This window comes from Sus scrofa, chromosome 1 (genome assembly GCF_000003025.6).
Source record: "Sus scrofa isolate TJ Tabasco breed Duroc chromosome 1, Sscrofa11.1, whole genome shotgun sequence".
Taxonomy (NCBI): domain Eukaryota; kingdom Metazoa; phylum Chordata; class Mammalia; order Artiodactyla; family Suidae; genus Sus; species Sus scrofa.
Window position 1 is genome coordinate 57,766,044 of NC_010443.5, and position 21,458 is coordinate 57,787,501.

At 40.6% G+C, this 21,458-nt stretch overlaps 1 protein-coding gene across 1 annotated transcript in view; it reads right to left on the bottom strand.

Annotated features, from left to right (window-relative positions):
- Positions 1-21,458, bottom strand: part of MDN1 (midasin AAA ATPase 1) — a 166,141-nt gene that overhangs the window by 105,822 nt on the left and 38,861 nt on the right. The window contains 15 exon segments of the mRNA XM_021089975.1: positions 288-434; positions 608-816; positions 1,570-1,748; positions 2,451-2,602; positions 4,655-4,765; positions 5,039-5,186; positions 7,409-7,522; positions 9,406-9,502; positions 10,017-10,161; positions 11,970-12,073; positions 12,628-12,839; positions 14,834-14,894; positions 16,384-16,532; positions 17,954-18,066; positions 19,599-19,694. Of these exon segments, the coding sequence (XP_020945634.1) occupies positions 288-434; positions 608-816; positions 1,570-1,748; positions 2,451-2,602; positions 4,655-4,765; positions 5,039-5,186; positions 7,409-7,522; positions 9,406-9,502; positions 10,017-10,161; positions 11,970-12,073; positions 12,628-12,839; positions 14,834-14,894; positions 16,384-16,532; positions 17,954-18,066; positions 19,599-19,694 (2,037 nt within the window).

The following is a 21,458-nucleotide window of genomic DNA, read 5'->3' on the forward strand; positions in this document are numbered from 1 at the left end:
AATAAAATGTTCCAATACTATTCACAAGTAGGGAAGTGTCATTATATATGTTAGTCATATATAATTATAAGAAAATTTTTTAACATTGTTATTAAATTTTTGATATACAAAACAAAATTAAAAAATTGATATGAATGGAATGCACTTTAAAGACAAGATCCTTACTCTGAAAAAAAGTAATATAAATGATGAATTGACCGCTGTTTCTACCTGAGGAAGCCTCAGATTCTAATCACCAAATCTATCGAGACACTCCATTTGACACTGAGCTAATTGGTGATGAATACCTGAAGGTCCAGCATGACTCTGACCAGCTTGCTACAGTAGGAGGGCGGCAGGCTACACCGCTTATGCAAAATTGTTTCCAACTCAGAACTAGGCAGTTCATCAAAGTGCAATTCCACAAACCGATTCCTGAAGGCTCTAGAAAGCACCTGGAAATGCAAAGAAACAACATGGGGAAAAGGGCCTTTTCATATGATTTCCAAAACAGAGCCTCTACTCTTCACCACGGAGAGAAAAACCCTTCAAAAGAGGTAAAAACATCACAGGTTCACTAAGAAAGACCCACTGTGGTAACAAGAGAAAGAAGGCAAATGCTACACACCTTTCTGCCTCCGTAAAGTCCCGGGGGATTCTGGGTGGCAAAAAGCATGAAGCGAGGATGTGCTTTAACAACTTCTTGTGTTTCTGTGATGAGCAATTCACGGTTATCATCCAACAGTCTGTTCAATGCCTCCAGTACATCAGTAGGGGCCAAATTTAACTCATCTAAAATAATCCAATAGCCCTTTCTCATAGCATCAATAAGAACACCTTAGAGGAAATAAAAACTAAGATTTAGTGCATAAATACAATTTTTTAATGTTATATACAAATCTAAGATTATCATTAAATTTGAAAGTAAATTCCTCTCTGCAGCTAGTCACGTCCCAAAATAATCTGTGATGTTGACTCAAGGAAGCATAGTTTTCAATTAAAATACTCCTTATTTTGCATAGAGAGGGAGCCAAAGCTGACAAATACCATGTTTCCAACTTATTTTTTTCCCCCTGCAATTGAATTTCATTTAAATCACCATATTCTCATGTCTATTCTCAGCTTCCCTCTGTTCAGTGCTAACCTGACTCTTCAGATGATTCTCTAGGAAATGACTACTCTTCAAAACGAGGCCCTGGAGTTCCTGCCATGGTGCAGCAGGCTAAGAATCCAGCACTGTCTCTGCAGCAGTGCAGGTTTAATCCCCAGCCCAGAGCAGTGGGTTAAGAATTTGGCATTGCTGCAGCTGTGCCATAGGTGGAAGTTCTAGCTCAGAACTGATCCCTGGCCCAGGAATGTCCTGTATGGTATGGGTGCAGAAGAGGTGAGGATGAACTAGGCCCTAGTCCTGTTTACAGCTGACGAGATTAGTGGGGCCCAAAGGAAGCTGGCACTCTAACCATTACCCCTTAACCATTACGTAGCTCAGGGAGAAAGAAACACCAGCTGTTATGACAGAGGTCCATGTGCCTCAACTGGAAGAGGTAAAGATTACTTGAGGAAACCCACAGGATAGAATAACAACCCTACCTTCTTTAAATACCAGCTTCCCTGAGGAGTCGGATGTGTAGCAACCAATGTACTCCTGAATATCCGTGTGTTCGTGGTTGTTAATACGCACACAGTGGTTACCAGTAGCTGCAGCCAGCCACCGGATCAGGCTGGTTTTACCCACTGATGTCTCTCCCTGAATCAGCACTGGATAGGTTCTTTAAAGATCAGTCAACAAAGCAATTAAAAAAAAAAAAAAAAAGACACCAGAATTAAATCAAGTAGTCGTTAAAATGAATGACCATAACATTTACTATCATCATGAGAGAATGACTATATTCCTGTGCCTTACTGATAGACTGTTTCTTAAGCCCTAATCAGTTTCTATGTAAAAATGGTTCCTCAGAAATTAATGAGGAAAGAAGTTCCAACCTCTCTTGCACTAGTGAGAAAGAGTAAGCGGGGCTAAGCTGTTACTCACTAACAAATAATGGGTGAGAAGTACTGATCAGCAAAGACAGTGTTGACTTCTGGAAGTAATTATTCACTTGGCCAATGAAGACAATAACATCCTTTGAAAGATAAGGAATTAAGACTAGACTTTCAGGGAGTTCCCGTCATGGCTCAGCGGTTAACAAACCCAACTAGCATCCATGAGGACGCAGGTTGGATCCCTGGGTCCAGTGGGTTAAGGATCAGTGTTGCTGTGAGCTGTGGTATAGGTCACCAACGTGGCTCCCATCCCGAGTTGCTGTGGCACTGTGGCAGCTCTGATTCAATCTCTAGCCTGGGAACTTCCCTATGTTGCAGGTGCGGCCCTAAAAAGACAAAAAAAAAAAAAAAAAAAAAAAAAAGACTAGACTTTCAGCAATGCCTATGCTGGTAAGACGTCCGAGTAGTGCAAGGAAAGGGCCACTCACCCTGCAGAGACTACTCGGACTATGTCTCTCAGATTCAGCTTGACAGAAGACGTGAGGATATACGTCTCATCTATTGTAGGCTCCTTGTCCCCCACCGAAATCCAGTAGCCTTCCACCTGGATAAGCCGGCCTCCTTTAGGTTCTGGAATGGGCTGAAAAATCACAAAAGTAGGAGAGTAACCCACAGTCCCACGACACTTATGGCATTCTTTCAGAGAGGGATGTAAAGTGGGACGTGAACTGTCACTAGGAACTGTGCCTTGTTCTTGATGCTTTCAACATTAAAACCCACAGACAAACAGGAAAATAAAATTACTCTGAGGAATGACATGGTTTTAAAATTCATGTGTATATAGGTATGTTTGAGGGAAAACTTGAATCAAGATAATTTCTCAGACTACCCTCAAGCCCTGATGTCTCTTCCTAGAGAGCAAGCAACTGATATATAACAAAGCCAGTTTGGTAAGCCAGTTTCTCTCGACCTCTTTCAGTCCCATGCTATTCTGAAATTTCTTCTGTCAAACTGAAATAGCTATTGTGTATGATAGAGAAAAGGAAAGCAAAAAAAAAAAAAAAAAAAAAAAAAAAAAAAAAAAAAAGCCCAACCATCAATCAGAAAAGGTATGCAAATAAATTATGGTATAATCATCCAACAAATGTTGTATGACAATTAGAAAGCATGTCAGGAGTTCCCGTCATGGTTCAGTGGCAGCCATCTCCACCAGCATCCATGAGGACACAGGTTTGATTCCTGGCCTTGATCAGTGGGTTAAAGGATCCAGTGTTGCTGTGAGCTGTGGTATAGGTCACATACTCGGCTTAGATCTGGCGTTGCTACGGCTGTGGCATAGGCTATAGCTCTGATATGACCCCTAGCCTAGGAACTACCATATGCCGAAGGTACGCCCTAAAAAAGACAAAGAAAAAAAGAAAGTATTTCACAGTGATCTCTAGCACAGACGTTAAAACATTTCCAGAATATAGTTAGGCTAAAAAGGAAGTCTACAGAACATTCTTCTGAGATGGTCTTAATTTGTATCACTTACATTAGATATATACGGGCATACCTCGGAGACACTGTGGGTTCAATTTCACACCATAGCAATAAAGTTATTATTACAATAAAGCCAGTCATACAAATTTTAGTTTCTCAGTGCATGTAAAAATTATTTACACTATGCTACAACCTATTAAGTATGCAATAACATATCTAAAAAATCTATGTATCTTAATTTTAAAATGCTTTATTGCTAAAAAATTTTAACCAGCAACTAACCACATAAGGTTCCCACAAACCTTCAATCTGCAGAAAATGCAGTATTTGTGAAGCACAATAAAGCAAACTGCAATAAAACGAACTATGCTTATATTAGAATTTACCTTGATAAATCAGAATTTGAATGAGAAAATTCAAAAACACACACACACACAATTTAGACAGAAAGGACTATCTGTAGTTTAACTCTCCAAAGAGGAGTTAAGACCCTGACATAGTGGCCGTGAAGATCTCTGGCCTCATTTAGTGGGTTAAGGATCCGGCACTGCCACAGCTGCAGCTTAGGTCAAAGATGCGGCTAGGATCCAGTGCTGCTGCAGCTATGGCGTAGGCCTGTAGCTACAGCTACCATTCGACCCCTAATCAGGGAAGTTCCAAATGCTGCAACTATGGCCATAAAAATAAAAAATAAACAAATAAAGCTATAAATTTATCTCTAAAAAGTAAATATATATATATTTCCAAAGCATAAGATTATTGGGAATTTACACCATCCAAGATACCATCTAATGTTTAAATTCTGCAGATCAAACAAGTTATTTTTATAATTGGACATACTGCAAAAAAAAAAAAAAAAAAAAAAAATTACAGCTAAAATTTGGTATTTCAGTCTTTCATTTGTGTTAAGTCAAAAATCAAAAAGAACCTACCTGGAGTTCCCGTCATGGCGCAGTGGTTAACAAATCTGACTAGGAACCATGAGGTTGCAGGGTTCGGTCCCTGCCCTTGCTCAGTGGGTTAATGATCCAGCGTTGCCGTGAGCTGTGGTGTAGGTTGCAGACGCGGCTCGGATCCCGTGTTGCTGTGGCTCTGGCGTAGGCCAGTGGCTACAGCTCCGATTAGACCCCTAGCCTGGGAACCTCCATATGCCGCGGGTGCGGCCCAAGAAATAGCAAAAAAAGACAAAAAAAAAAAAAAAAGAACCTACCTGCTTCAGCAGACTTTTAACACTGCTAGAGACAATGTGTTGACAAATGAGCTTCTGAACTATTGGGTGTGATGCCCGATCAAGTTGTGTTAAGAAACCCAAACAAAAGCCCTAGGAAAAAACACAGATATACATAATACTAATTATCCTTCTGCAATAACAGGCCAATGGATTTCAGAACAAAATCTCAGGTGGTGCTAGTTTCCAGAACAACTTTTAAAGGTGATTCAATGGTAGAGAAAGGGCAGGGCAGCTCCAGTATGAAATGCTCTGGGCTAATCTGACTAAACAGAGAGCAGAGGCAAATCGGGCACCTGCCTCCCAACCCCCTCCCCTCCCCTGTGGGCCTATCCGCTCCCCACCAAGCACAGATTTTATAAGGACCTCATAGAGCGAGCGCTGGATGCTGCCACACGGATTGGAGGCTGCAAATCGAAGGGCCCTACAGAGAGTCCGAAGGCTGTAGTGAGGTCTATGGCCGGTCCCGTCCACCAATTTTGTCGCAGACTCTTTCCGCACAGCTGTGTAGAAACTACAAAGAGAGTGCAGTTCAGGAGATTTTATTAACTAGTAAGTATTACTATTTTGCTATTGTTCCAATTTCTCTACAGAAGGACCAGAAGCCATTTTTATAGATTTAAATGGCCAAGCTGAATACAACTTCCTAGGGCATCAAAAATAATAAAATGAAAATTGATCAATTTCCTTTAGGATGAAAAGAGGAGAGAGACGGGAAACGTCTGATTCTTAACAGAAAGATACTGAGGTATGAGAGGCCCTTATCAAGAATATACTGACGGAGTTCCTGTAGTGGCGCAGGAATGCCGTGAGCTGTGGTGTAGTCGCAGACACAGCTCGGACCTAGCATTGCTATGGCTGCGTCGTAAGCCAGCAGCTGTAGTTCCGATTAGACCCCTACCCTGGGAACCTCCACATGCCACTCGGTCCTAAAAAAAAAAAAGACAAAGAATATACTGAATCCAGAGTTCCCGTCATGGCTCAGTGGTTAACAAACCCGACTAGCATCCATGAGGACGAGGGTTCAATTCCTGGCCTTGCTCAGCAGGTTAAGGATCCAGTGTCGTTATGAGTTGTGGTGTAGATTGCAGACACAGCTCAGATTCCAAGTTGGTATGGCTGTGGTGTAGGCCTGCAGCTCAAGTTCTGAATCGACCCCTAGCCTGGTAACCTCCATATGCCTTGGGTGCGGTCCTAAAAAGACAAAAGACAAATATATATATATATACACACTGAATCTGAACACTGGGTTTCAGAGTCAAATTAAGTCCCTGTGTAATGGATAATGGTGACAGATAAGCACACAGAAAACAAAAATAATGGTGTTTTCAAAGTTTATAGATGTGATTATACTCAACAATGACAGAATGTTAAAAAGCATGATGACATGGAAACCATTACTATTTTCATTACAACATACTTTATATGTCCAAAAGATGACAAGACAGAAGTTCTGACTGAGACATCAAGTGCAGAACTCAGAAATTCATGAAATTCATGACTGGATACTACAAAATCAAGTATAACCAAATACGTGCCAAGAGATAAAACCCAAATTCTTGCCCAAATGGAATTGGCTTGTCTCTTTGCAATTTAGCCAGATATTCTTTTGTAGGAAGAATCTATATTCCAGAAGTGGGGCTTTAATTATGGGACTTGACCTCTTGCACTATCAGCATTTTATAAAAGCCAACCTTCAGCCACACTACTTTATCTCCAGCTTTTTTAATTTTAACTACCGTATTAATTACACTTTGTCCAAGAATTTTTGGCTAACAAAATGTACTCCAATTTTAGAATGTGATATGACAAACCATTCCAAAGCATTTTGACAAATGTCTCCCTGACTAATATATTTCAAACAGGGCTCCTTATTTTCCAACATTTTGCTTTGTGCTCCTTTTCTTATCACAACCCAAAATTACAGTAGCTATCTCCTTATTTATTATCTCCACCTAAAGAATAAAAGCCCCACGAAAAGAACCAGGGTTGTCTGTTTTAGTTACAACTGTATCCCTGGCATCTGAGCAACTCAATAATAATTTGTATAAAAAAATGAGCAAATTACAAAAAGCAAAGTGAAACATTAATATGATCTAATTTCAAAACCTCTGCATGTTATATATTTCATTTTAGAGGACACAGAGAAAATCAATTGTGTTAATGTCCAAGATGACAGAATTAGTTTCTGATGAAGCCAAGTACTAGAATCTGGGGTGTCTGATACCAAAGACTGTACCCTTTGCAAACTGCATACAAAAACAGGGGAAAGATATTCAAATTAAAGCAACAAGCTTTAAACCACTGTATACTTCATTCAGCTAAGCTTCTATTAACTCCAAACAGGACTCGTTCAATTACATCAACCTTCCCTGCCTTCCTCCGCCACATTCTACATAGCTAGGTATGCAAACTGCAAAAAGTAGGAGTCCATCAAGGCAGATGAAAACACAAGCCATTTATAGCTCCACCAGGGATTCAGCTGTGAATATGGAAGTAATCAAGAGAACATTGTTTACATAGTCTCATGGGTAGTGATTCATAAGCTCTCTCTATAGTTTCCTTAGGAAAATTCAAGGGAGTCCATAAGGTTCCAACTTTAAAATAAAATCTAAGTAATGCTGCCAGCATTATTCTCTAGTTAGAAGCAAAAAAGAAGCAAAAAATATATACGCACAAGGCATACATTTTTAAGTTCAGAGGGTAAATTTACAAGAGAAACCAAAGAGAACCCACGTTATGATTCCTTGCACTGTGCTCTTGTTCACACTCAAGCCTTTCAGATAATCCACAATGAGAATCTGTAAGTCTTCTTTACTTTCCAATTCTTCTACATAAAGTTCTGTGAATCTGGAAAACAATTATTATTCCTTATTAACCATTTTGGAGGAAGCTAATACAGCTATTCTGACAATACAAAAATACAAAAGAGAAATTATGCAAACTTATTTTACCTGCTTGTAATATGAATTGTGAAGGCCTTTCAAGGTGCAACAGTTTGAACATAATAAAATAAGGAGATGCAATCATCAAAAATCTACCACTGTTACTTTTATGAAATAAAGCTGAACATCCTTGTGAAAAGTTAACAAAAATAAGACTTTTTCATCCTCATTTTCAGAAAGAGATCACAAGTACATTTAATAAAAAGTACGTGCAATGACAAGGAAAAACCTCCCTCACCACCAAAAATTAATAGTTGGAGCAAAAGAAAATACCTACTCAATAAAATTTTCCTAAGAAGCTTTCATTACTTTTGTAAAGGGGGAAGAGCTCTAGTAAAGTCTTAACACTATTTCAAAACTCAGAATTCAAAAGATTACCAACAATAAACAGGGTCACTTATCTTTTTCCAAATGCTACATACATAAAACATCTCGTTTGCATCAGTCAGTGCTTAATTATGAAAACTCCAACTTAAAAGTCTTCTTACAAATTATCAGCCTTGGGAGTTCCCGCCGTATCTCAGTGGAAATGAATCTGACTAGCATCCATGAGGACACAGGTTCAATCTCTGGCCCAGCTCAGTGGGTTAAAGGATCTGGCTTTGCCATGAGCAGTGGTGTAAGTCGCAGTCACGGCTTAGATCTGGTGTGGCTGTAGCGTTCGCTGACTACAGCTACAATTCGACCCCTAGCCTAGGAACCTCCATGTGCTGTGAGTGCGTCTCTAAAAAGACAAACAAATCATTAGCCTCATCCAAGAGGATTCCTTTCCTAAAATGTACTTATGTTGTTATATGATATACTGTTAGATCATTATGTGAAGGTTTTCTTTGTCTTTTTGTCTTTTCTAGGGCAGCACCCTCGGCACATGGAGGTTCCCAGGCTAGGGGTCGAATCGGAGCTGTAGCCACCGGCCTACGCCAGAGCCACAGCAACGTGGGATCCGATGCGGGATCCAAGCCACGTCTTTGACCTACACCACAGCTCACAGCAAAGCCGGATCCTTAACCCGCTGAGTGAGGCCAGGGATCAAACCTGCGACCTCGTGGTTACTAGTAGGGTTCGTTAACCACTGCACCATGATGGGAACTCCATTATGTGAAGGTTTTCTAATAGCTAAAAGGCTATTCGAAGGAGGAAAGATTTTTGTTTTCAGTAATATCCATAAGCCAGTAAATGCTATAATAAACAATTCAAAGGACAAGATCCCCCAGGATTCTGGAGTTTTCTATATTCCTATCAGAAAGAAGAATATGACAAGTAAGAATATTCCTCTATGAGAGGTCAAGAAACTCAAGCATTGTTATGAGAGCTGGTTATGTTAATATCACCAATCAATCAATAAAGAGAACTTAAGTTTTAAAATGTCTTCAGGAGGGGAGGTTCCTGTTTTGATTCAGTGGTAACAAACCCAACTAGTATCCAAGAGGACACGGGTTCGAACCCTGGCCTTGCTAAGGGGTTTAAGGATCTGGCATTGCCGTGATGGCTCAGATCCAGCATTGCTGTGGCTGTGATGTGGGCTAGCAACTATAGCTCCAATTCCCTAGCCTGGGAACCTCCATACACCAAGGGTGCAGCCCTAAAAAGATGAAAAAAAAAAAAGTCTTCTGGAGTTCCCTGGTGACCTAGCCATCAAGGACCTGGCATTCTGGCATTGTCACTGCTATGGTTCAGGTCACTGCGGTGGCACAAGTTCAATTCCTGGCCCAGGAACTTTGGCATGCCCCAGGCGTGGCCAAAAAATAAAATAAAAACATTTCCAGGAACCAGGCCATGTCCCCTCACCTGTTCCTTATTCCTGGTGGAAGATTTCTTTTGCCTACATCAGTTGCTGGGTTCATACATGCAAATAAACGGAAGTCAGGATGACGAATCAGTGGTTCTGTTAAGAGGAAATATAAATTCTCAATAACTTGTAGGAATAAGTGTTCAGCAACAGTTCCCCAGGAAGAGACTATTTAACTCCACCGAACCCCAGGCTGAACAACCCTGCCTCAAGGCTCAGCAAGGTTGGTACCAACTGCTCAAACCATCCTTGCCTTTTCTGAAACCCCACTGAAATCAGTGTCCAGATCTACGTATACAACTTATTTTAAGCTCCACCCCTCCACCTTTTGTGGTGTGGTTGTTCATGCTATTTACATTTCATCACTTATTCACCAGTGTGTATTCGGTCACTGCGTGAGTGTCCCTATTATACACAACCCAAATGCCTTGACAAATTATCTTACTCTTTACATTCCACACATCATCTAACAATAAGACTGCAGAAAATACTACCTATGGAATGAACAAATCACACTGGGAGACCCATGGAGTCCACCTAAACAAGACTTTCCTTTAAAGAGGGCAAAAGGCCTCGCATCAAGTCAAACCCCAAGAGGATCAAGTATTACCTGTGTCTCCTCGATCCAGCAACACTAGAGAGCCAGAGGAGCCTTCAAGTAAACCACTCAGACATTCTAATGTTTCTGGAGCAGCCAGATTAATCTCATCCAACAAGATCCATTCTCCTTTCTTCACAGCCTGAGCTAATGTGCCCTAGAAGATAAAGCAAAATATTAAGGATCCATGTCAAATATAGACACACTCACCAAGAGCATCTGTGCAAGCAGGGTTAGAAAGAGAAGTAAGGTCAAACCTCTCTCAATTGATGACCTTAACACCTTAATGCTAACTGGCTGTCAGAATGAAAGTCAGGTTAACTTTTCAAAAATTTCACGGGAATATCTCTGAGCTTAACAGTGAGATACAATAAACTAGACCATCACATATAGATGGTGAGGTAAGTGATAACTTAAAATGGATTCAGATATTTAAAGGTAACCAAGTGGTTACTGAAAGCACCCAAAATAAGCACAGGGTCAGGTTATGACTACATCAAGATCAGATAAATGACTAAATCAGCCACAAAAAAGAATGAAATAATGCCATTTGCAGCAACATGAATGGACCTAGAGATTATCAAACTAAGTAGAAGAGAAAGACAGGAGCTCCTGTCATGGCACAGTGGAAATGAATCTGACTAGTATCCACGAGGACGCAGGTTCCATCCCTGGCATTGTTCAGTGGGTTAAGGATCTGGTGTTACCGTGAGCTGGAGTGCAGGTCGCAGACACAGCTCAGATCTGGCGTTGCTGTGGCTGAGGTGTTGGCCAGCGTTGCTGTGGCTGAGGTGTTGGCCAGCGGCTACAGCTCCAATTAGACCCCTAGCCTGAGAACCTCCATATGCCACAGGTGTGGCCCTAAAAAGACAAAAAAAAAAGAGAGAGAGAGAAAGGCAAATGCTGTACAAAATCACTTATATGTTGAGTCTAAAATATGACACAAATGAACTTTTAAGAAACAGAAACAGATTTGCAGACATAGAAAACAAACTTATGATTTCCAAAGGGGAAAGAAGGGAGGGATAAATTAGAAGTCTGGGATTTGCAGGTACAAACTACTATATATAAAACAGATATTCAAGGTCCTACTGTATAGAACAAGGAACTATATTCAATATCCTATAATAAGCCATAATGAAAAGAAAATGAAAGAGAATATATATTTGTATAATTGAATTATGTGTACAGGAGAAATTAGCATACCACCATAAATCAATTACACTACATTTCTTTTTTTTTTTTTTTTTTGGCTTTATAGGGCTGCACCTGCGGCATATAGAGGTTCCCAGGCTAGGGGGTCCAATCAGAGCTATAGCCGCTGGCCAACACCAGAGCCACAGCAACGCCAGATCCGAGCCGCATCTTTGACCTACACCACAGCTCACAGCAATGCTGGATCCTTAACCCAGTGAGCGAGGCCAGGGATGGAACCTGCGTCCTCATGGATGCTAGTCGGGTTCGATAACCGCTGAGCCACGACAGGAACTCCCAATTGTACTTCATTTTTAATACTTTATAATTTCTATAAAGGACATCTAAAAAAAACCTTCCACCCAAAGAATTATTTAAGTGCTTATCAAGTCTTAGACAACAGGCCCTAAAATGTCAACATAAAGAGAATACAAAACAGCAGCTCCTTTAAACTTGGCATTTTACATGAATTCAACATTCCTTTAACCAATCAAAATACCTCTACAGGGAGTGGAGTTCCCGGCAGTGGTTGTTCAGGAAAAGGAATCTGACTAGTATCCACAAGGATGCAGGTTTGATCCCTGGCCTTGCTCAGTGGGTTAAGGATCTGGCATTGCCATGAGCTGTAATGTAGGTTGCAGATGCGGCTCCGGATTTGGCATTGCTGTGGCTGTGGCATAGGCCGGCAGCTACAGCTCCGATTCAACCCCTAGTCTGGGAACCTCCATAGCCTAGGGTTTGGCCCCAAAAAGAGAAACAAACAAAAAATACCTCTACGAATGCAAACAATAGGGCACTTTCAGTCATCTTCATCTGCTGTTGCGCATGGTTGAGTCTAAGACCAAATGCTTCCCATTTCTCTTTTAGTAGGGACCCTGGAGAAGAATAAAGACAAAAATTTAACACACATTTTGAGTTGTAAAATATGTAACTTGAAAACACACACACAAAGCTTTCATCTTAGAAGTATAAAAAATTAAGGCCGAACTCCTACATAATGCCAACTATTTACTAGCCACTATACCAATCAGTTCATTCATATGCCTATGTTAACTCATTTATCCTCACAACAACCTCTGAGGTATGTACTCTTATTCCCATTTTATAGATGAAGAAGCAGAGATGATAACTAAGCTATGAAAAGCCCCAATCACTGCTGGAATCTAGTTTTCTGGAAATAACCTCTTCTACGCATATGTGACTTACTGATCACGAAGCAGTACTTGCACACCAACATCACCAACTATCTGTTTTTACAGAAATCTTGCCTAGAATCACGGAGGCAGCAATACTTCAAAACTGGTCATCTTTGCCCTAAGTCCTAGAAAGCTCTAATTTGTATTGCTTCATTCTTCCCACAAACTCTAATTCTGCTAATTAAATTCTAACCACACGCCCTCCCACCAGGCAACGTGGGGTGCATTCTTACCAGTTTCACTCTTTTTTCCATCCTTGCTGACAGCTGACTTGTGCACATGCTGCATTAGTCTGAGGAGATCATGCCACCGTTTCTGCCTGTAACAGGTCTGAATGTGTCCCAAGAATGTGAAGTTTTGCTTCTTGGAAAATGTCTGAGCAAAGAGTTCCTCAAATGCCTCCCGTAAGGGTAGCCAAATAAGCTTGTGGTCCACTGGTTTGTAACTGAAACAAAAGGAAAACATGTGAGTCACAAACTTCTGAAGTTAACAGAAATTGGAAAGCATACCTTGGAGAGAAAAAAAAAGGTCTAAGATTTGTTCTAATCAAAATCAGAAATAATACCAAAATACTTAAAATCTTATTTTCTCGACTCCAAGTGTTTGAAAGGGCTATAAAGGTAAAAACATTATCATATAAAAAACAAAAAAATTGAAAATTTCAAACTAAGCAGTGAAAATCATGACATTTAACTAACATTTAAATAAACATAATGTATATTTAATGATAAACCACATTTTATTAAGGTTGACCAAAAGGTTTTCAGGATATTTTCAAAGAAAAATGCAACAGCTAAACTGATTTACTTCAGCATCTTAAGTTGGGAACTCATTTTAACATCATGTTTGTCAATGTGTTGCAGGTCAGAAGTGAAGGGTTGCTCCCCAAAGAGAGTAAACATTGGAGAAGGGGGATGGCAAAAAAAATCTTAGACACTGCAATGGTTTGTGACCATCCAAGGCTCAACTTTAAATTTCTTACTATTTAGGAGTTCTTGTCGTGGCACAGCAGAAACGAATCCGAATAGGAACCACGAGGTTGCGCGTTTGAGCCCTGGAATTGCTCAGTGGCTTAAGGATCCAGCATTGCCGTGAGCTGTGGTATAGGTTGTAGACGTGGCTCAGAACTGGCATTGCTGAGGCTGTGGCGTAGGCCAGCAGCTACAGCTCCAATTAGACCCCTAGCCTGGGAACCCCCATGTGCCATGGGTGCAGCCATAAAAGGACAAAAAAAAAAAATTTCCTACTATTTAAATTCTTATTTCTTAGCATTTTATTTTTCTGGTTAGAGAATTAGTGAATTAATTCATTTAAATTAAAGGAGTTCCTGCTTACACGCACTGTGATGCAGTGGGTTAAGAATCCACTGAAGTGATCTGTGGAGGTTCAGGTTTGCTCCCCAGCAGGGCACAGTAAGTTAAAGGATCCAGCACACAGGTTGCAGCTGTGGCTTGTATTCAATCCTTCACCTGAGAACTTCCATATGCCACAGAACAGCCATAAAAAAATAGTAAGTGCAGACTAAAATTGTTCATGAAACTAACAAGAAAGAAAAGCATTTTAATGACCACAGTGAGGTCCCACTTATCTCACTGGAGAATACTTAATGTTTCAAAGATAATCAAACTGCAGGAGAGTCTAGCTTGAAGGCAGTGTGACTCCAGAACAACGCTTCATATAAACAAGTATACACACAAATCTTAGTTGATTATTTACTTGCCTTTTTGTTTTCCTCCCCCTTCTAGCATGATCTTTAAGAACAAGAACCTCAAGTATTCTTTAAAATGAACAGAAACATCTACACACCCAAGAGCTCCTTAATAAATTCTAGCAAATACCCTGCTGGGATGGTGTAGGAGGGCAATACTTTGAACATTTTTTTCAAGGCAAGTTTTTTTTTTTTTTTTTTAATTGTTATTTCCCCCAACACATTTTTTTTTTCCCACTGTACAGAATGGGGACCCAGTTACACACACTTGTATACATAATTTTTTCTCCCATAGTCGTACTGTGTTGTAAGTATCTAGACATGGTTCTCAGTGCTATACAGCAGGGTCTCATTGTAAAGCCATTCCAAGAGCAATAGTTTGCATCTGCTAACCCCAAGCTCCCAATCCCTCCCATTTCCTCCCTCTCCCCCTGGACAACCACAAGTCTATTCTCCATATCCGTGATTTTTCTGTGGAAAGATTCATTTGTGCTGTATATATACATAACAGATATGAGTGATATCATATGGTATTTGTCTTTCTCTGACTTATTTCACTCAGTAAGAGAGTCTCTAGTTCCATCCATGTTGCTGCCAATGGCATTATTTTGTTCTTTTTTATGGCCGAGCAGTATTCCCAAGGCTAGTTTTGAGCTTCACAGGAAAACAGTATTTCTTACCTCAAGCGGTGAATACAAAAAACAAGAAAAAAAATTTTAAACCATACTTACCCTCCAAGCAAGTCTGCAGTGTCACTTTGCTGATTCATATTGACAACCCTCAAACGGTGGCCTTAAATAAAAAAGGGGGAATAAAAAGGACTATTCTGAAAATGCAAAGGCTGACAATATTCAGTATGATCCTACAGGATGTGAAGACATGGGCACAGGGTAAATCTTTAAATATGCATTTTCTCTGATCCTCTCATTTCCAAGAATCTTAGCTTTTCAAAATTTTCACCTAACCCAGAAAGATTCATTGTGTATTAGTGCTCTAGCAGCAGATAACTAAAAACAATAACAATCCTTCAATAAGTCAATGTCTATAAATTAGAATTAAATACATATATATATCAGTGTAGGAGTTCCCGTTGTGGCTCAGTGGTTAATGAATCCAATTAGAAAACGTGAGGTTTAGGGTTCGATCCCTGGCCTCGCTCAGCGGGTTAAGGATCTGGAGTCGCCGTGAGCTGTGGTGTAGGTTGCAGACGCAGCTCGGATCCTGCGTTGCTGTGGCTGTGGTGTAGGCCGGCGGCCATGGCTCCAATTCGACCCCTAGCTTGGGAGCCTCCATATGCTGCAGGAGCGGCCCAAGAAATGGCAAAAAAAAAAAAAAAAAAAAAAAAACCACACATATATGTATATAAATATATATATAAAAATATAAATATACACACATACTGTGTAAAATGTTATTTACCATCAGAACTGTAATGAGAAAGTTCTGCTTTTAAAGATGTCCAATTTTCAGAGTTCCCGTTGTGGCTCATACTTAACTAGTATCCATGAGGACACAGGTTCCACCTCTGGCCCCACTCAGTGGGTTAAGGATCCAGCATTGCCGTGCGCTGTGGTGTAGGTCACAGACGCAACTCAGATCTGGCCTTACTGTGGCTGAGGCTGTAGTCTGGCAGCTGTAGCTCCAATTCAACCCTTATCCTGGCAACCTCCATATGCCATGAGTGCAGCCCTAAAAAAAAAAGAGAGAAAAAGAAAAAAAAAAAAGAAAGAAAAAAGATGTTCAATTGCTTAATTAAAATGCAATACAGAGAGTATGATCCCAATTTTTCAAAACAAAACCAAATGTACATGTATTTGCAAACCAGAGTAGAACTGACAAAAGTTAATACCAATCTGTTTAACAGTGCTTATTTCCACGGCAAGTGTGGTGGCACTTTCTAAACTCTAATATTTTTTTGGACTTCTTATTTTTTAAAAAAAGGTGGTCAGAAGTTTCTCTTTTGGCTCAATGGAAAACAAATCTGATTAGTATCCATGAGATGTGGGTTTGACCCCTGGCCTTGCTCAGTGGGTCGGGGATCTGGCGTTGCCCTGTGCTGTGGTGTAGGTCACAAATGCAACTCGATCCCACGTTGCTGTGGCCGTGGTGTAGTCTGGCAGCTGCAGCTCTGATTTGACCCCTAGCCTGGCAACTTTGATATGCTGCGGTGTGGCCCTAAAAAGCAAAAACTAAATAAATGAGTAAATAAATAAAATTTTAAAAGGCGGTCAGTGTGAAATGTTTTTGTCTGGCAGCAGAGTACTGCTCCTCTAGGAGTTACCTGTGATATGAGCCAAGTACTGGACGGTGGAGGTTTTGCCAGTCCCAGTCTCTCCCACCAGCAACACGGGCTCCCCTTTGCTAACACACACCGCAAGCTGTTCAATAAGAACAGAGGATGGCCTTGTAGCAGCAAAGGTGAGCTTCTCCCTGGGAAGAGAAAGTATGTAAGCAGCTGGAGAAACAGGCTGCAAGCTTCCTTTGGTGTTGTTCTGAGGAATTAGATTTTCCAGACTCAACAAACAGGAATAAGAAAACAGCTCATAAAATTGACAAGAACACAGGGAACTCTACTCAATATTCTGTAATAACCTATTCAGGAAAACAATCTGAAAAAGAATGGATATATGTGTTATGTACAACTGAATCACTCTGCTGTACACCTGAAACTAATACAACATTGTAAATCAACTATACTCCAATATAAAATAAAAATTAAACTAAAAAAAAAGACAACTCAGAGTGACTATCTTCATGGTATAACAGATGTCCTTACAACATATGAACTGCACAATTCATTCCTTCTACAGACATGGAGTATTTTCATACCTTGTGCATTACGAGGCTCTGGAAATTCACAACACCAACAAGATAAAACATTATCTGTACTACCTTCGTCCTCCTGGGAAATTACTTAACCTCTCTTGGCCTCAGTTTCCTAACTTGTAAAATCTGGATAATAATAGTTACTAGGTGTAGTGAGTTTTTGGTCTTCCCTCCCAAATTCATGTCTACCCAGAAGCTGTGAATGTAACTTTATTTGGAAAAAGGGCTTCACAGGTATAATAAGATTAAAATCATATCATATGGATATGAATCAGTCTTAAATCCAGTGACTGGTGTCCTTATAAAGAGAAATTTGGATATACAAAGAAATACACAAGGGAAGACCTTACAACGAGTCAGAGAGTGGAGTAGGCAGCTACAAGGCACAGACACTAAAAAGCCTGCCGGGCGTCATCATCTTGCCAGGCGAGAGTCTGCAGAGGAGTACAGCCCTGCCAGCACCTTTATTTCTGCCTTTCGGCCTCCAGAACTGAGAAGAAATGTCTGTGGTTTTGGGCCATGGGATTTATGGTAATTTTTTATGAGAGCCTGAGGACACTAACAACACACATTAATTCACAGGATTACTGTAACCACTACATGAAAACATAGGCTGAAAAGCATTTAGCACAATGTTGGGCATAGGGCAAACATGTAATAAATGGCATCTGGATCTCAGCATCTTATGTAATTTCAGCCTTCAAGGAATTAACAGACTAACATTAGGACCAAGCCTGACCTCCAAGTGAGACTTACTTCGTTAAATAAGCTGCAACAGAAAAAAATGAGAGCGATATCTTTGCTGGTTCTGAGTCTCTAAGGACCCTCATCACGTCCTCCTCCCCCTATTAACATCTAGTCTCACATAGAACACTTTGGGAAGTCACTGGGCCTTACCACCCTGCACAATGGAGAGATGACAGTTGAGACACATGTTTGCTTAGAGATAAGCAGCTAGAATAAATATTCCTTCTATCAAGTTCCCGACGACCCCACAGTGCTCAGGTTAGTAGAACTCCATTTACCTCTGTATGTGGACAGCCTCACTTTGTTTCCGTAGGAGCCGCACTCGACCCACTTGTACGTCTAGCTCATTGATCACGACCTCTGGTTTATAAAGTTGACAGAAGAATTCAGCCTACAGGAGGGGAAAGATTTCACTGGAGTAAACTGTACATGCTCTTCAAATACTTCCTCATCTGTCAGGCTCACTGTGTTCCTCTCACATGCCCTCAACTAAGGACACTTTCTGTTTCTAAGACAGTCAAGTTAGCTTTTAATTACATTTTTTTTTAAATTCCCCAAAATTCTGATGTTTTTCAAAACACTGCTTTATATTCACTCAAATAAGCTCTATCTACCTATATAAAATGAACACAGTGAACAGAAAGCTTAACTCCTAAAAAATACGGAAAAAAGGTAATTTTTCTTCAGCTCTGCTTTACCTTGTTTTAAATGTCTAACATAATGGAAGAAACAGCGACTTGAATAAACCATGATACATCTAACAACAGCCAAAGCAGAAACAGAAGGTGTGACAGATGGCCAGGACATCAACCCACCAGCCTTTTCCTTATCACTGACCCAAAGAACCCAGATTTTGCTCAGCATTTGGGGCAGGAGTGAAAGGGGGCAAACTGCTCAGGTGGACAACTCCTTCAACCCAAAGGGGCTGAACATGACCAATCTAAGCCAATCGTGGTAGTGTAATTTCTCTTGTCTACTATAATTAATACACTTACTGTTTAAGCCCCTCTTAGCAGGTGTTACCTGCAGCCAAAACCATCCCAACAGATTCAGACACCTAAGGAATACCTCTAACGGTCTCGGTTCCCAAATAAGGCTTTTTTGGTCATCATTCATTTGGGAACACCAGTTATCGGCCCAAATGGGTCCCATATATTTCTGCAGGTACCATCACCATTGCTGAGGGCTTTCTCCTCCAGAAATACATATTTTGAAATAAAACAGGAAGGGCAAAATATTACCAGTAATAACAATGAACCTAAGTGGTGGGTATACAGGTATTCACTGACACTTTTCAACTTCTTTGCTATTTGAAGACATTAATTATAAAAAGTTGTAAAAAATCTTGGAGTTCCTGTCGTGACGCAGCAGCAACAAATCTGACTAGGAACCATGAGGTTGAGGGTTCGATCCCTGGCTGAGCTCAATGGGTTAAGGATCTGGCGTTGCTGTGAGCTGTGGTGTAGGTTGTAGACACGCTTGGATCCTGCATTGCTGTGACTGTGGCGTAGGCCAGCAGCTGTAGCTCCAATTGGACCCTTAGCCTGGGAACCTCCATGTACGGTGGGTGCAGCCCTAAAAGGCAAAAAAAAAAAAAAAAAAAAAGATTGGAAAAAAAAAATCTTAATTGTGCATAAAACTACAGACAAAGGTGTTAGAGTTCAGAGTCCACAACCCAGAAAACAGCATCCTCCTTCAACACTGGAAATAAGGGGAGCACATGACAAAAGATGCCAGGAAGCTCACTATAAGCATGTGGAACACATGGGAACCACTTATCTAGGAGACACAAGAGGCAGCGATGAAACCACCAGCTTTGACAGAGGAGGCTGTTATCTGCAAAGATGTTCTAGGTAAGAAGCAGAGACCAGCATAAGCTCAATATCCCAGCTTTCTTTCAAGGAGGAAGAGAGCACTACATACCTTCTTCTTGGAAATGTTCAGTTTGCTTCCGATGATTTCTGCCATTTTCAGTTTGCTCATGGGCTTAGAAAGCATTGCTGTGAAACAGTCCAGAGCCTATTAAAATAACCAAAGTAAATGCTAACTGATTTTAAAGTAATACATTAATAACAGTGTCACTATAGAAGCCGCAAAAGGGAAGAACATAAAATCCAGCAGGAACATTTCTGCAAGAAAGACTAAGGAGATTACAAACAAAGTACCAACCCTAGACTCAGGGACCTTACCATAACAGAGTACACAAAAAATGTGAAGGTTTTACTATCAAAATGTTAACTAGAAACACACACACAACCCTGCAGTTGGCAAATCCAAAATTCAAGCAGAAATAGCAATTGGCATTAATTCTTGGGTATACGGTATTCTTGGGTATAAGGCATTAATTCTTGAGGGGAAATGACTCTAAGACAGTGGAGATAATACCGAAAAGTTATTTTCTAGATGTAAAGGGAAACTCCTGGTACGCAACAAGGGGATTATAATATCATTACCCTAAAACCCAGTACTCAATCTCAGCAACTACTGATAGGACAACAAGATACATGCCTTTTTTCTTTTTTTGTCTTTTTAGGACTGCACCTGCAGCATATGGAAGTTCCCAGGCAAGGAGTCAAATTGGAGCTACAGCTTCTGGTCTATGCCACAGCAAAACCAGATCCTATGACCTATACCACAGCTCACAGCAAAGCCAGATCCTTAAGCCACTGAGCAAGGCCAGGGACCAAACTCGAGTCCCCATGGATATGTGAACTGATGTTTGGCACTGGTCATCAGCCTCTACACGGAATAAAAACATGAGAAACTGCAGCTGCCGACCAGCAACACCCCCTGAGCAGAGCTCGGGGTGGAGACCAGGAGTGAGGCACTCTGTGCTCTGGGAAAACTGGAAGAAAAGGTCTTCAGATAGTTAAGACACTTTTAGGAGAAGATTTTTATGAGCCCAAATCTTGCATCTCCTCCCATCTAGAAAAACACCAAAATCCTTCAATGATGTCTGATGTCTGTGACTAGTAGTAACCTTCATAAGACCAGCAGCAAACTTCTGTAAAATGCATGCAAGGCTGCATGCACCTTCCCCTTCACCTTTATGACTTATATCTTGATATTCTACCTTTCTACCTTTCTTCTTCCGGGCATTATTTCAGATATCTCTGGGCTGTGGTTAAGGGGACAGAACAAAAGATGTCAAGTTGAGAACAGCCACTCCCAAAGGTGGGCCAGTGGGCCCTGAAGGAACTTGGGAAAGAAACAAAGAAAACTCATCCATAGCTAGAATCAAAAGAGTGATTTCACTAAATCCAGACTTTCATGTTCTTATAAAATGAATGTGAGGCATATCCCTGCTTTTGTTTTTATTGCATATTTTACTTTTGCTTCTACCTTGGACCCAAAATGATATAATGAGGTACAAAGGTGCCTGTGATAGAATAACTTAAAAATCCTCTGTAAAGGAAATTACCTAATATGTTAGGAAATACCGTAATATATTTAGATAGGATGCGATCATTCAAATCAATAGATAAATATAGGAGTCTTTTTATTTTTTTGGTCTTTTCAGGGCCACACCCGTGGCATATGAAAGTTCCCAGGCTAGGGGTGGGATCCAAGCTGCAGCTGCCTGCTTACACCAAGCAACTCCAAATCTGTGAGCTACACCCCAGCTCACAATCCTAACTGCATCCTCACGATATTAGTTGGGTTCGTTACCGCTGAACCACAATGGGAACTCCATCAATGGAGTTGCAGATCTTGTGGTAGCTGCCTTTCACTAATGATGACGACTACTACCGCAGCTTCCCTTGCATTTTACTGACTGTCTCC